At 42.5% G+C, this 14,753-nt stretch overlaps 1 protein-coding gene across 1 annotated transcript; it reads left to right on the top strand.

Moving 5' to 3' along the window:
- The first annotated feature begins 371 nt into the window (after positions 1-371).
- On the top strand, positions 372-4,742 carry LOC131222914 (uncharacterized). Its single transcript, XM_058218155.1, has 2 exons — positions 372-1,576; positions 1,688-4,742. Exons 1-2 carry the CDS (start codon positions 1,252-1,254, stop codon positions 3,991-3,993), a joined length of 2,631 nt encoding a protein of 876 aa, XP_058074138.1. The 5' UTR covers positions 372-1,251; the 3' UTR covers positions 3,994-4,742.
- The last annotated feature ends 10,011 nt before the right edge of the window (positions 4,743-14,753 follow it).

Genomic DNA, 14,753 nt, shown 5'->3' with positions numbered 1-14,753 from the left:
GTTGTTCTTTCCCTTGCTGGAGTACGCCCATCCGTGCTCACGCACAAAGCTGCTGTATATACTTCGTACATGTACCTTAATCCAAACCGATTAAACTCATGGGTCCCGTTGTTGCAGCATTCAAAAATAACACTGAAAGGACGATCCCAGTTATCATATTCGAGTCCATTAGATGGATGGTTAAAATGAGAAATGGGCAACCGTCCACATTCAACTAGCTAATGTCCATTAGTCAGAGGATATGATAGTATTATTGTCCATCTGATCTTGGGAATTTCCCATCTAAACCGGTGCCCCAGCTTTGAACGGTTTGGATTGAAGTACGTATATGTCAAGAGTAGCATATGGGAGCCGCCCACCCAAGACGGTACGGCCCTTATCGTGGGGCCTACTTGATATATGTGTTCGATATCCATGCCGTCCATCCGTTTTTCCATCCCATTTTAGGGCATGAGCCCAAAATTTAAGCACATTGAAATCTCAGGTGGACCATATCTTAGGAAAAAGTGGTGATTGACCTTTAGAACCTTCTTGTGGGCCACAAAAGTTTTGAATCCATTATTTGTTTTCATTTAATTTATTTCAACCGGTTTATATGACCTTATCAACAGTTTGGATGGAAAATAAAAATTACAAAAACATTACAGTGAGTGTTAGTAAGTTTTGAACGGTGGAGTGCTCAACCACCACTGTTTCTTATACTACGGTCCACCTGAGATTTGGATCTGCCTCATTCTTTTGATCATGCCCTAAAATGAGGGGGGAAAACGTATGGACCATATAGATCTATAATACATACATTAAGGTGGGCCCCACCATTAGAGCCGCCGTCTTGGGTGAGGTCGGAGCCTCACTTAATTCGCTGCCATTGCACATAGCCGTTGGCATGTGCATCATATTTTCGTGAGAACTATGCAGATATTCGCGCGAGGGAAGATAGGAAAGGTGAATTGCATGAGACGAGCCAAAGTGGCACCATCAGAGAGATCTCGTCCATTCATTAAGTGGGTGCACCCGTAAACATGATATGGCCCATAAATTAGGCCAATAGAGTGACCAGGTAGGCGAAGTCCAATGAGAAAGGACGGTTAGGAAGAAATCACCAACAACCAGTATTTAGTTTACCTGTAGGGCCCACTTGTTGAATGGACCATCCTGGATTCTGGGCCAGAGAATATCACATAGAACCCAACATGGTCCTGATCTTGCGCACCTTGCCAGGTTGGTTCGTATCCCAGATTCACCTCTTCAATGAATCTCTCGTGGCGCGAATCGCTTTCATCGCCCCGTAGCCAATTCATAGCCGTTAAGAAAACTGACACCTTAACCAGAAAATTGAATTTCAAACTTATCGAACCCAACGGTCGTCTCTCTGTCTCCCCTCGCATTTTCAAACTCCTTCCGGAGAGAGGGAAAAAAAAAAAAAAAACAGAAGAAGAAGAAGAAAGAAGAAAACCGTCCCAGATTTCTTGCAAGAAGGAAGGAGAAACAGCCATTGCAGAAGATCAAATGGACAATTTGAATAAAAGTCTCTCTTCATCGGCATTAAGCAAACCTTCTGCAATCCCAAAACCTGGTACTCTCTCTCTCTCTCTCTCTCTCTCTCTCTCTCTCTGTGGTTTTGAGCTCTTCCATAACATATTTCTTGAGCTCTTCCATAACATATTTCTTTTCAACCCCTTCTCAGATATGAAACAAAGATCCTCCTCCGAAGACCCAAATGAAGATGAGATCGACAAGGCTCAACAAAATTCCCAGAAAGGAATCGCCCCAAAATCAGCGAATCCGAAGAAAGGAACCACGAACTTCATGTCCCCAACGATTTCCATGGTTTCCAAGGCTTCTCCGCCAAAAAATAAGATCTCGGTCAAGAGGAATGATGCTTCCAGATTGATTTTCTCAGGCACCCAGATTGATAAAAGCCCAAAGATAGAAATGGAAGAAACGAATTTGGATTTGGGTTCTGACTATGCCAATGTCTCCTCTCAGATCACACCCTTATCTTCGAGGGTTTTAGAATCGGGCCTTGATACACCCAATTCGTCTTCCCTTTGTTATGACCCGCTGACAAACTATCTGTCTCCGAGGCCACAATTCCTTCGGTACAAACCAAACAGGCGCCTTGAAATGTTTGTACGCAGAGAGAACAAATCAAAGAAAGGGGAAGAAGGCTTGGGAATTGAAGGAAGCTGTTGCATCGAATCCAAGAAATCGTTGGAAGAGGAAATATCCTTCATTGCTTACACTTCTTCACAAGATGAACCCGAGAAGCAAGAAGATGGATCCAGTCCATCAGGGGGGTTGGATTCAGGATCTTCTGATGGCCAAGAAATTGAAGAAAGTGAGGAAGATGAGGAGGATATTGACGAGGAAGAGGAAGAAGAGAGGCATTGGAATTCTAGTCTGGCATTGAGATCTTTGTTTCTAATAGGCATTTTGTTTTTCAGTACCGTTTATATGTTGTCTGCAAATTCTCCTTCCATTACACCTCCTTTACAGGCTTTGGGACGTTTTGGAGAAGGCTATTTGAAGATTCAAGAACCTCTAAACCAAACCATGGAAAATCTGAAAATGGGCTTTGAAAAAATTCCCGAGATTTCAAAGCAATGCAGGGCTTTCGTCAATAATTTGTTTTTGCGCTCTACACCTCAACTCGTTGCTTTGCAAGAAAGCAGGCTCTGTTTAGTTCCTTCTGTTTTGAATTATGGGGATGAAGATAACAATGGAGATTTGCTGTTTCTAGATGATCTCGACCACCAAAGGGTGGATTTGGAAGGGGAAGACTTACATGATGCTGTGGCATTAGTATTGCCAGAGGTAGAGAAGAATAGTGAAGTTGATGTTTTATCTGGTAACTTCCGAGAGCTGGAGCAAGCGAAAGGCCAAAACATAGAGAGAGAAGATGATGTTTTCTCAAGGAATCACTTAGAACAGGAAGAAGTAAATGGTGGAGATTTAATGGACATGTCTGAGACTTTAATTGATGAAACGATTGGAAAAGGAGGGGCAGTCCAACATGAAATGGTAAAATCGGCAGAAGTTACTAATCAGATGAGTGAAATTTCAGAGCTACAGGGTAGGGGAACCTCAAATATCTCTGCTGAACCTTCACAAATTCCTTGGATCCAATCTGATACGGCCTCATTTTCGCTTCAAAATGCAGTGTCTGATTATCCAAGTACTTCTGGAGTAGACTTAAATTGGAGAGAGGAAGAAGTTTCTTGGTGGATTGGATCCATGAAAGACAAGTTTGATTCCAGATCTGCAATTGGATTTTCTTTACTTTCAGTGATTGTAGCTTCTACAATTTTGGGTTTTCTTCATCTCAAGCATAGTAAAGTTTCTTCAAAGGACTCTTCACCTAAATTTCAGAGTCCATCTTCTGAATCAATTAAGGTAGAAATGAGGAATTTGGAATTTTCCAAGCAAGAAGATATTATTGGGGAGAAGTACAATTCCAACGTCGATCCTTCATCTTTTTTCCATTCCAATGACAACTACAATGACTTTTCCAGAACTCGCCCACCAGTGGTTAAATTGCTTGGAGAATATGAAGTGGAAGAAATCAGCTGCAAATCAAAGACAAGAGGAGGTGAACAAATCAGTGTCTGTCAATCACAAGAGGCAAAGAAATCGAAGCGGAAGAGCCTTTCCTTCAGTAATCAAAGATGTCCATCTGTTTTGGAGTTTGCTGCCATAGAATCTCCTTCATGCGGAAGCTTTGTTAGAGAAGGGGTAAACAAAAAGCTATTCTTTGTTTCCATCAATAGCATGCATGTGTACCAATACAATCATCTGTCAATATACATATACACATCTCTCTTCAAATCTACATGTGAAAATGGGTTTAAATCCGGATACATGTATAAATCCAAACACATGACATCTGCACTACATGGGTACACATTTATGACTGCATCCATGCATACATATTTACACATATGCACAGATATATATTCATATTGGGTGCAAACTATTCCAAAGACATTATGATTTCAACACTAAATATAATTCATAACCATACATATTTACAAGTGCATTAAGCAAGCATACATAAATACATGCCTCATACTACAAATTAGGCTGATATACTTTTCTTCTTCCTTCACTTTTGGATGTAGGTATAGTCATAGCTATGCTGATCATCATATTTCTAAGGATATTTTTGAACTTTTATTTTTCTCTTTTGATGACTGATTTTTCCTAGTAAAGTGAAAACCCACAAGAAATTCAGTTCATTGAAAAACTGGTCATTTTATCAGTGCTGAAGATTAAGCTGCTCATCACCTTTGGGGAAAATGTTTTTAGAAAATGATACACTGTTTTTGTTTCTTAATAATATAATTATAATGTTTAATCATTTCCTTTAATTTTGGTCAAGCAAATTGATGGATAAAACCTCTAAAAGGTCCAAAAATATAACTCATTTCTGCTTGTTCGCATGAAACAGGAATCTGGTGGAGGAGAAGGGATGAAAGAGGTCATGACTGCTGTTAGGCGCTCAAGCCGAATCCGAAAGCGGGTCATGTCACCATGAATTGCGCTGGACTGAAATCTGACCTGCTGATCATTTTCATGTCATGAATGATTGGATACAGCTTCTTGTTGTTACTTATTATAATCCATTTTGATTTTCTTCTTTTTTCTTTCTTTTTGATCTTGTTTCTAAGGTAGAACTGGCTGAGTGCCTTCATTTGTATGAACTATTCTGGTTTCTGATACCAAGGGCTTTTCTTTTTTTTTCTTTTCTTAATCGCCATTGTTCGTCGAATCCATGTGAAAGGATAGATGGGGGTTTTTCTGATGTTTCTTTCGTCACCACTTCTTTCTCACACAATTGCATTTCGATACAATTTGTATATTTTGCAATCTCTTCATCATCATTATCATAAAAATTGTGGTGATTTTGGACAGTGCAAGAGGGAATAAAGCTCTATGATGTAAACATGAAGGAACGCATTTCTAGAGAAATTAATAAATTGTTTATTGCTATATTACCCCATTTCCCATTTATGTTTTCTCTATGCGCCCCCACATAGGAGTGAGTCCAATGTCAGAGACAAGATGAAATCTGGAGTAGGCAAGTTTTGGAGACTCGGATGCAATGAAGCAGCTTCCTTTTTCATCGTGGAGGACTCATGCTTCCTATCGAGTTGCTTTTTGTTGAGTGGCGACTATTAATGAGATGACCCTGAAAACAGAATCTTCCAAAACGAAATTGATCATTCCCAACATATGTAGAAAGCCATCTTGGAACAGAGAATAATCAATCTTCAAAAACGAAATTGATAATTCCCAATATGTGTTTTATATGCTCGAAGGATGCGGAATCGGTTGATCATTTATTTTCTCTGTTCCAAGATTGCTTTCTACATATTTGGACGAATTTCCTCAGATTCTTTGAAATTGTCCTTTCGGGTATGATAGTGGAGCATTGGATGGGCAGAGTAGCGGGTGATTCAAGTCCAGAGGCAAGATTCTCCTGAGGATGCTTCTGTATGCATGAGTGGGGTATTTTTGTAAAGAAAGGAACCAAGAAATCTTTTAAAATAACCCCTGGCAAGTCATCATCTAAATTATTTGGCGATTTCTTTGAAGAATTCAAAGGGATTCCCAAGTCCAAACTCATCCACAAGTTCAGGAGGGTCATTGAAATCTTCTGATTTTCAGCCTCCAAAACTAGTGTTCAGTGTGCTGGGCCGGTGGAGAGTTGTGATTTTGATGGATCTCTTTCGGTGTGTTAGACAAGCTGTGATAGACAAGCTGAAACATACCTTGTATAGACCTTGTATAGCTAGCATACCTTATATAGTTTGTTTTCCATAGGTAGATGATTCTGATTTTATTTCTTTCCTTGTATAGATGCTGTAATCTCTATATATTCAACCCCTTTGGGTTGTCTCAAATACGCAAAAGCTTTCAGCTCATCTCAGTTTACATGGTATCAGAGCATCACTGATCCAAATCCGGCACCACCTGTCAGATCCGACCACCCCTGCGTCGTCCGGCCACCCCTGTTGCGTCGTCCGATCATCCCTCTGCTCGTCCAATCACCATCTGCTGCTCGTCCCGCGCCCCTGTTGCAGATCCGACTATCCCCTGCTCTTCCGAACGTCCCCTGTTGCAGATCCGGCCACTCCTTGCTTGTCCGAACGTCCCCTGTTGAAGATCCGCCCACCTCCTGCGCGTCCGACCGTTCGTCCGACCACCCCCTGTGCGTCCGACCACTCCTGTTGAAGATCCGACCACCCCTGTTGAAGATCCGACCACCCCCAGCGTCGCCCGATCTGTTGCTGTTGCTGCTGCGTCGCCAGATCTACATTTTTCAGATCCACAGGTCCTGTTGCTGTTCCTATTCTTCTTCTGCTGCAACTGTTGCTGTCTTGTTGCTGTTCCTATTCTTCTTCTGCTGCAACTCTTTGCGTGCTTTATATTAACTCCGATCAATGGACAAGAACTCATCACGTACAGAGGCCCCAAGGTGTAGTTTTGATGGTACCAACTATTCACTATGGGCCATCCATTTTCAGAACTTCCTGAAGGGTCGTGGTTTGTGGGGACTAATTGATGGATCTGTTACTATTTCCACTTCCACGGATGCCGATAAATTGGCTGATTGGGAAATGAACAATGGAAGGATTATTACCTGGATTCTCGATTCAGTCGATCGGTCCATTGCTGTTGGCCTCACACCTCATCGCACGGCTAAGGCAATGTGGGAGCATCTTCAGACAATTTATCAACAAAGTAATGCGGCCCGGTCATATCGTTTGGAACAGGATCTCGTTAAACTTACTCAGGGTGACGACAGTATTCAATCATTTTATTCTAAAATTGTCACAATTTGGATTAAGATGGCTTTGATGGATCCAATATTTCCTAATGACTTTAGGATTTTCCAAACTATGAGCGAGAGTGCGCAAGTTCGCCAATTTCTTATGAAACTGCGTCCGGAATTCGAGCATTGTCGAGCTGCTCTCTTGAACCGTAGCCCTACTCCTTCATTGAATTCGGTTATTAACGATCTATTGGCTGAGGAACAACGACTGAAAGTTCTATCACTTCCTTCCTCGACTCCGGGATCCTCTGATATGGTGCTTGCTGTGTCCACCACTACATCAACGCGTGGCTCTTCTCTTTTAACATGTCGTGGCTGCAACAAGGTGGGTCATGTTGTTGCTCAATGCAAAGAATGGTGCGCTTATTGTCGACGAACTGGTCATGGCATTCAAGACTGCCGTACACGTGCATATGCATCTTCTTCCGTCCGTGGACGTGGTGGTCGTGGTCGTGGCCGTGGTCGTGCTCTTTCTGCTACTGCTGCCACTATTTCTTCTGAGTCGACTGTTACTGATTCTACATCTAATGTTTTTGCTGAAGGTCTTTCATCTCCGTTGACTCCTGCGATGCTCTAGCAAATCGTTCAGGCCCTTTCTGCGACCGGTATGTCAGGTATATCCCCATCTTCTACATGGTTCTTCGATTCAGGTGCTTCCAATCATATGACCGGTGCTGTATCCCATCTTCGTGACATTCGTCCCTACACCGGCAATCAGGCTATTTCTACTGCGGATGGCACTAGACTACCTATTCAGTCTGTTGGATCATTGACTTTTTCTCCTTCTGCTAATCGCCAGTTCACCCTTCGTGATGTGTTTCATGTCCCTAACCTCTCCTCCAATTTAATTTCAGTTGGTCAACTCACATCAAATAACTGCTTAGTCATATTTCTTCCCAACTGTTGTTTTGTGCAGGATCTGGCGACGGGGAAGGTACTTGGGAGGGGTAGGCGGCATGGTCGTCTGTACGTGCTGGATTTTGATCCATCTGTCACTCCGGCCCGTTGTTTCTTTTCTCCTTCTTCATCAGATATTTCTTCAGCAAATAAATTGTGGAAACTATGGCACTTTCGCCTGGGTCATCCACATTCCGATCGGTTACTTCAGTTAATTTCGTCTGGCATGTTAGGGAATATTTCTCTTAATAAAAATGATTTGGATTATTCTTGATCTTCCTTTTGTCTTTCAAAAAGTAAGTGTGTTCCATTTTCCCTAAGTACTACGGATGTCTGGGGTCCTTCACCAATTATGTCTCTCTCTGGGTTACGATACTATGTAATATTCATTGATGATTTCACACGTTACACTTGGATTTACTTTCTACAATCGAAGTCACAGGTTTTTGAAAAATTCAAGTTATTTCACTCTATGGTGGAGACTCAATTTCGGGTTTCAGTTCAAACTCTCCGCTCTGACTCAGGGGGGGAATATCTTTCAACTGATTTCCGTACATTTCTTCAAGGGCATGGAATTATTCATCAAACCACCTGTTTTGATACTCCACAACAGAACGGGGTGGCTGAAAGAAAAAATCGTCATATTGTTGAAACTGCCAACACCCTGATGACGGCTATGAGTGTTCCTCGTTCTTTCTGGGCTGAAGCAATGTTACATTCCGTCTACTTGATTAACCGGATGCCAACCAAAGTTCTGAATAGTAAATCTCCTTACTCTGTTCTCACTGGCTTACCTCCTGCATATTCCACATTTCATGTTTTTGGTTGTATCTGTTATGTTCATCTGGCTTCACGTGAACGTAACAAACTATCTCCAAAATCAGTCAAATGTATGTACTTGGGATTTGGGGAAACTCAGAAGGGTTTTCGGTGTTATGATCCGGTTTCTCGTCGTGTTCGGGTTTCACGACATGTTGTTTTTCTTGAGCACATTGCTTTTCATTCATCTCTTCCTCCTCCGCACACTCCCAACTCTCCTGGTCTAACTGCCTTTCCAGAAATTTCGTTCCCCTCAAGTACTCTCCCTCGTCCGTTGCAGGTTTACTCACGTCGACCACGTACAAATCCACCACCTATTACTCAACCCGAACCTACTGTACCCGTTGTTGATCCCGAACTTACCTCGATCCGTCGTTCTGCTCGTGAACATCGAGCGCCTGATCGGTTGATATGCTCTATGTCTGCCATGAATGCTACTCTGGATACCGTTTCTATTCATACTTCATACTCTCAGGCAGTCACTCATGATTGTTGGAAGAAGGCTATGGCAGAAGAACTTGCAGCATTGGCAGATAATCATACGTGGGACATTGTCACTCGACCTGCTGACCAACAGCTAATTGGTAGCAAATGGATTTATTCGGTCAAACTCAAGTCTGATGGATCATTGGATCGATACAAGGCTCGACTTGTCGCTCAGGGATACAAACAAGAATACAGAATTGATTATGATGAGACTTTCGCTTCCGTGGCCAAGATGAAAACTGTTCGTACTCTTCTGGCTATATCTTCTGTTCGCTCATGGCCACTCGCTCAGATGGATGTGAAAAATGCCTTTCTTCATGGAGATCTTCAAGAAACTGTGTATTTGAAACCTCCTCCTGGCTCCTTAATCCCTGACAATAAGGTATGTCGCCTAAAGAAAGCCCTGTACGGCCTCAAACAGGCACCTCGGGCATGGTTCCAACGCTTTCACGATGTTGTTACGGGTGCTGGCTTTACTCAAAGTGGTCATGACCCATCCTTATTTTTGCGCATCACTGCTCACGGAATTGTCATTGTTCTGGTCTATGTTGATGACCTCCTACTGACTGGGAGCGATATTGCTGGCATCTCGGCTTTAAAGGAAGTTTGCAATCCTCCTTCAAGATGAAAGACCTCGGCCATCTCACATACTTTCTTGGGCTTGAAATCTCACGTTCTAAATGTGGGATCCTGGTCAGCCAGCGTAAATATGCCAAGGATCTTCTCGCTTTGGCATCATTGACAGATCAGAAAACAGTTCAGACTCCCTTAGAACTTAACATTCATTATGGCTGCGACGATGGTGATCTACTTGCACAGCCTGACTTATACCGTCGTTTGGTTGGGAGTCTGGTTTACTTAAATATGACTCACCCTGATATTGTCTATGCTGTCCAAGTCGTCAGTCAGTTTGTTTCTGCTCCTCGGACTCTTCATATGACTGCGGTGTTACGCATCATACGGTACTTGCGTGGAACTCTAGATCGATCACTGTTCTTCTCCTCCACGGCGACTCTGGACCTTCGTGCTTATTCGGATGCTGATTGGGCTGGTTGCGCTCTCACACGAAGATCTACCACTGGCTACTGTGTTTTTCTCGGTACTTCTCTCATCTCTTGGAAGTGTAAGAAGCAGGCCACTGTTTCCAAATCAAGCACAGAAGCCGAGTATCGAGCGATGTCTGCTGCGTGTAGTGAGCTTGTTTGGTTACGTGGACTTCTTTCCGACTTGGGCATTCCTGTGCAGAATCCTACTCCACTCCATGTTGATAATCTCAATGCCATTCAGATTGCCTCTAACCCGGTTTTTCATGAACGGACGAAGCATATTGAAGTTGACTGTCACTTTATTTGTGAGAAATTTCAGTCTGGGCTCATTTCTCTACCACATGCTGCATCCCATGATCAGATTGCAGACACTTTCACCAAGTCCCTAACTTCTGCACGTCACTCATTTTTAGTTGGCAAACTATTATTTGTTGATGACCCGCATTAGTTTGAGGGGGGTTGTTAGACAGGCTGTGATAGACAGGCTGAAACATACCTTGTATAGACCTTGTATAGCTAGCATACCTTATATAGTTTGTTTTCCATAGGTGGATGATTCTGATTTTATTTCTTTCCTTGTATAGATACTGTAATCTCTATATATTCAACCACTTTGGGTTGTCTCAAATACACAAAAACTTTCAGCTCATCTCAGTTTACAGATATATGGGCTTCAGGGATCTGTGGAGTATTGAGAGACACGAGCATCGAGTAGTAAAATTCATTCTAGGCGAGTTGGATATGGTTCCTCGAGTAGGACTGAATTGATAGCCATTAGAACACAGCTTGGAATCTTTGCCAATCAAGCGGCGGGTCCTCGGTGGTGGAAGGAAACACTCTACTAAGAGGGCATGGGCTGAGGGAAATACAATACTGATGGGAGCTCTTTGGTTAGTAGGCGCTTACAAGATTAGGGGAGCATGGTGCTACAAAATTCCTGATTTCTAAGGCTGTGGTATATAGCTTCTCAAGTAGGGTGAAATCACTAGCCATCAAAACGTGGGTGGAAATCTTTGCTGATTGAATGTTGGGTCCTTCACAGTGGAAGAGAGGACTCCAGGCAGCGGGACACTCCATACTAATGGGAGATCTTTGGGTAACATGGGCTTCTAGGATCAGGGGAGCATTAGGAGACACAAGCATGCTGCTATGATATTCATGTTCTGATAATGGATATTATCCATCATCAAACTTCAAGAGAGTCGGTGTATTGCCATCACTATTTCCGACAATGTCGGGGGTTCGTCATCTCCTTAATGTCTATTTAAGTTCAGGTCATTGTGGGCAAGTCAAACCCTAATTCAAATATATTCCAAAACAAGGTCAAGTGTGCACACTAATCCAAATGGGTGAAACCATAATGACTGTTAGGATAGTATATTAGGTTACAACTTTACATGCAGATGTAGATTAGATGGCATTAGATCTTACCTGAGATTCATTACATCATAGGTCATCTCTTTAGATCTGTTCAAGATACGTCCTTGTGTATATGCACAAGCTTCCGCAATGTAGTTTTTAAGGCAATTTTTGGTGGGCCTAAAATCATTCAAGGAATCATTCTCGATTTGATCATTCAAACAAAAAACAACAGAAGAGGCCCCATTGTAGCTGTGGACTGCTGGAGTATATCCTGAAAATTACAAAAATCAAAATAGTCCCTCAAGCAGGATTTCAATTCAATCTCGGAGGAGGAGGCGGCTTTCCTGGAAGGTCCTTTCTCGGGAGAAGAAATCAAACGGGCCATTGATTCCTTAGGGGCAGACAAGGCGCCTGGCCCAGACGGCTTCCCAATCTCTTTCTATGCTTAATTTTGGGAGGTGATCCAATCAGGCATCATTGAGTGGTTCAAGGAATTCCATAATAGAAGTAGGATTTCTACCAGCTTAGGGGCGACTTTTATAGCTTTGATCCCGAAGATGTTAGGTGCTGCGTCTCCAAAAGATTTCAAGCCTATTAGCTTGGGGGGTTTACAAGATTCTGGCAAAGGTGTTAGCTATGTGGCTGACGAAGGTAATTAGGAAGCTCATATCAAAGAATCAGTGTGCTTTTATAGCCGGCAGACAGATAATTGATGCAGCCCTTTGTGCTAATGAAATCCTAGATGCTAGTGTTAGATCGGGTTGGAAGCACATCGTTTGCAAACTGGATATCGAAAAAGCTTATGATCGTGTCAACTGGGGCTTCTTGCAGTACATGTTGTAGCAAATGGGGTTTGGGGACAAGTGGAAAGCTTGGATGAGGGAGTGTACTGGATCAGCTCATTTCTCCATCCTTTTGAATGGTTCTCCAAAAGGATTTTTCAAAAGCTCCAGAGGTTTAAGGCAGGGAGATCCTCTCTCCCCCTTCCTTTTTCTTATCGTGGGAGAGGCTTTGTCTCGCATGCTTCTAAAAGGTCAGGAGGAGGGTATTTTACGTGGGGTCGACATCAATGGTATGCAACAGCCTATTACGCACATTCAATATGCGGATGACTCCCTTATATTTTCCGACACTTCATCTGAGTAGTCCTCAATTTGCGAACTACTTTTCTTTATTTCCAAGCGGTTTCCGGCTTAAAGGTGAATCTGGTAAAATTCAAAATCTTCAGGATCAATATGGATAGAGCAGAGGTAGAAGACCTTGCTCATCTCTTCGGCTGCAAGTCTGACATCCTACCATCTTCTTTTGTGGGTCTGCCGTTGTGCGTCGGAAAACCTTCCAAATCTCTATGGGACAAAGTAATAGCCAGATTTCAGTCGTATCTCTTGCCTTAATTTAATCAAAGCCGCTCTCTCCAACCTCCTGATTTATTTTATGTCGCTTCTCAAATGCCCAACTTCGATTAGCGAGTCTATCGACAAAGTAAGGCGGGAATTTCTATGGAAAGGTAAGGAAGTTTGGAAGAAGTTTCATCTCTTAAACTGGTCGAAGGTTTGTTTCCATATGTCTGATGGGGGTGCTGGGGTCAAAGATCTTAAAGAGATGAATAATGCGCTCTTAGGTAAGTGGATCTGGAGGCTTGGGACTGAAGAAGGAAGTCTTTGGAACTCTATCATCAAAGGAAAACATGGTACATCTCCTGGTGGCTGGTGGGTTAAACAATTACTGTCTCATAAAGTTTAACACATGGAAAGGAATTATGAATATGATGCGGGTCGTCCTACTGAGCATTCGTTTTGCCCTTAGCAAAGGTAACAAAATCCAGTTTTGGGATGACATTTGGATAGGAGAACAGACGCTTAGAAGCAGATTTCCTTCTCCTACCGTATCATTGAATCCAAGAATTCGTATGTTACTAACAACTACTCTGAAATGGATGGAAAAATCGTCTGGAATGTGACTTGTCGAAGAAGCCTCCAAGATTGGGAGACTCCGGATTTCACAGGTCTCCTAGAATGTCTCTATACGACAGCCCCCTCTCTTTCGTTTCAAGATTCTATCTTCTAGAAACCAGACAAATCGTCTTCCTTCTCGGTCCAGTCTCTATATAACCAGGTGCACAGACTGAAGCACAATCTCAAGTAAAATCTCTCCTTTCTTTGGAAGTATGAGGCCTCCCCAAAAATCATTGTATTTGGATGGCTGGCAGGGAAAAAGAAGATTCTTATGGTGGACAATCTGAGGAAGAAAGAGATGGTCCTCTCCAATATATGTTTATGTTGATGGTCCTCTCCAATATATGTTTATGCTGTATGCGGGCTGAAGAGATAGTGGACCACCTGTTGCTGCACTGCCAACTTATTCGATCAATTTGGGCGGAGATTTTAAATGCTTGCAATTTACATTGGTGTTTTCCGGGGGCGGTTAGCCAATTCCTCCAAGCATGGCAGGGGGTGTATTTAGGCAAGGTGAGGACGATTATCTGGAGGATGTCTTTTCTTGCGGTCTGGTGGTCAGTGTGGGGGGAGAGGAATAGTAGATGCTTCAGGAATAGCTCCAATTCGGCTGGTTCTGTGGCAACTAAGGCCAAGCGTCTCATGATCGAGTGGCCTCCAATGTTTAGGACCGTTATGGTCAAGATTTTTTTTTCTTAGGGGTGTAACTGTCGGCTGCTGAGACTCTTTGTCGCTTGCCTTTTTCCTTTTTATGAAATTCTTCATCTTTCAAAAAAACAAATAGTCCTCAAGCATCCGCTTACAGGCCATTAAATGGACAGCTATGAAATAAATGATGAAAGTCCACATTCGGTCCAGCATCAGATGGTTGAGTTCATATGAACAGAGTGACTTTTGGTATATGCTCCATCCACATGGATCCCACAATTTGGCGGCAGATGAATTTCTGCCATTTAAGAAATCGTTGAAGAAGCACACAGCAATCTGGCAGCCCCCAAGACTCTTAGATAGCAACCTATGAAATAGACTATTTGACACACAGGTTGATTGTAATCAAGCTATGTAAATAATCTATTACATTGCTCCCATTGCCAGTCCCAAGCCTGGATGAAAGGCAGTCGGTGTCAAACTTATGCCAAACTTCCAAACATGAATATGAAGAATGGATTTGTGTGCCCCAATTGATAGGGATAAGGCTCAGATGATGATAATGATTTATTTATTTTTATTTCTTTCTTGAGAAGTCACATGATGATGATGATGAATCTGGCCCATCCAAACAAAGTTCAGAATTCAAATCGGACTATAAAATACATGAATGAATAATAGAAACAGCTTTCTTGGGGGAAA

Source organism: Magnolia sinica, chromosome 13 (genome assembly GCF_029962835.1).
Source record: "Magnolia sinica isolate HGM2019 chromosome 13, MsV1, whole genome shotgun sequence".
Taxonomy (NCBI): domain Eukaryota; kingdom Viridiplantae; phylum Streptophyta; class Magnoliopsida; order Magnoliales; family Magnoliaceae; genus Magnolia; species Magnolia sinica.
This window is presented reverse-complemented; position numbering and strand designations above follow the sequence as displayed.

Coding starts and splice junctions, on each gene's coding strand:
- LOC131222914 (XM_058218155.1), top strand. CDS start 1,252: ATGAATCTCTCGTGGCGCGAATCGCTTTCATCGCCCCGTAGCCAATTC. Junction 1,577..1,687: donor TTCTGCAATCCCAAAACCTG/GTACTCTCTCTC, acceptor ACCCCTTCTCAG/ATATGAAACAAAGATCCTCC.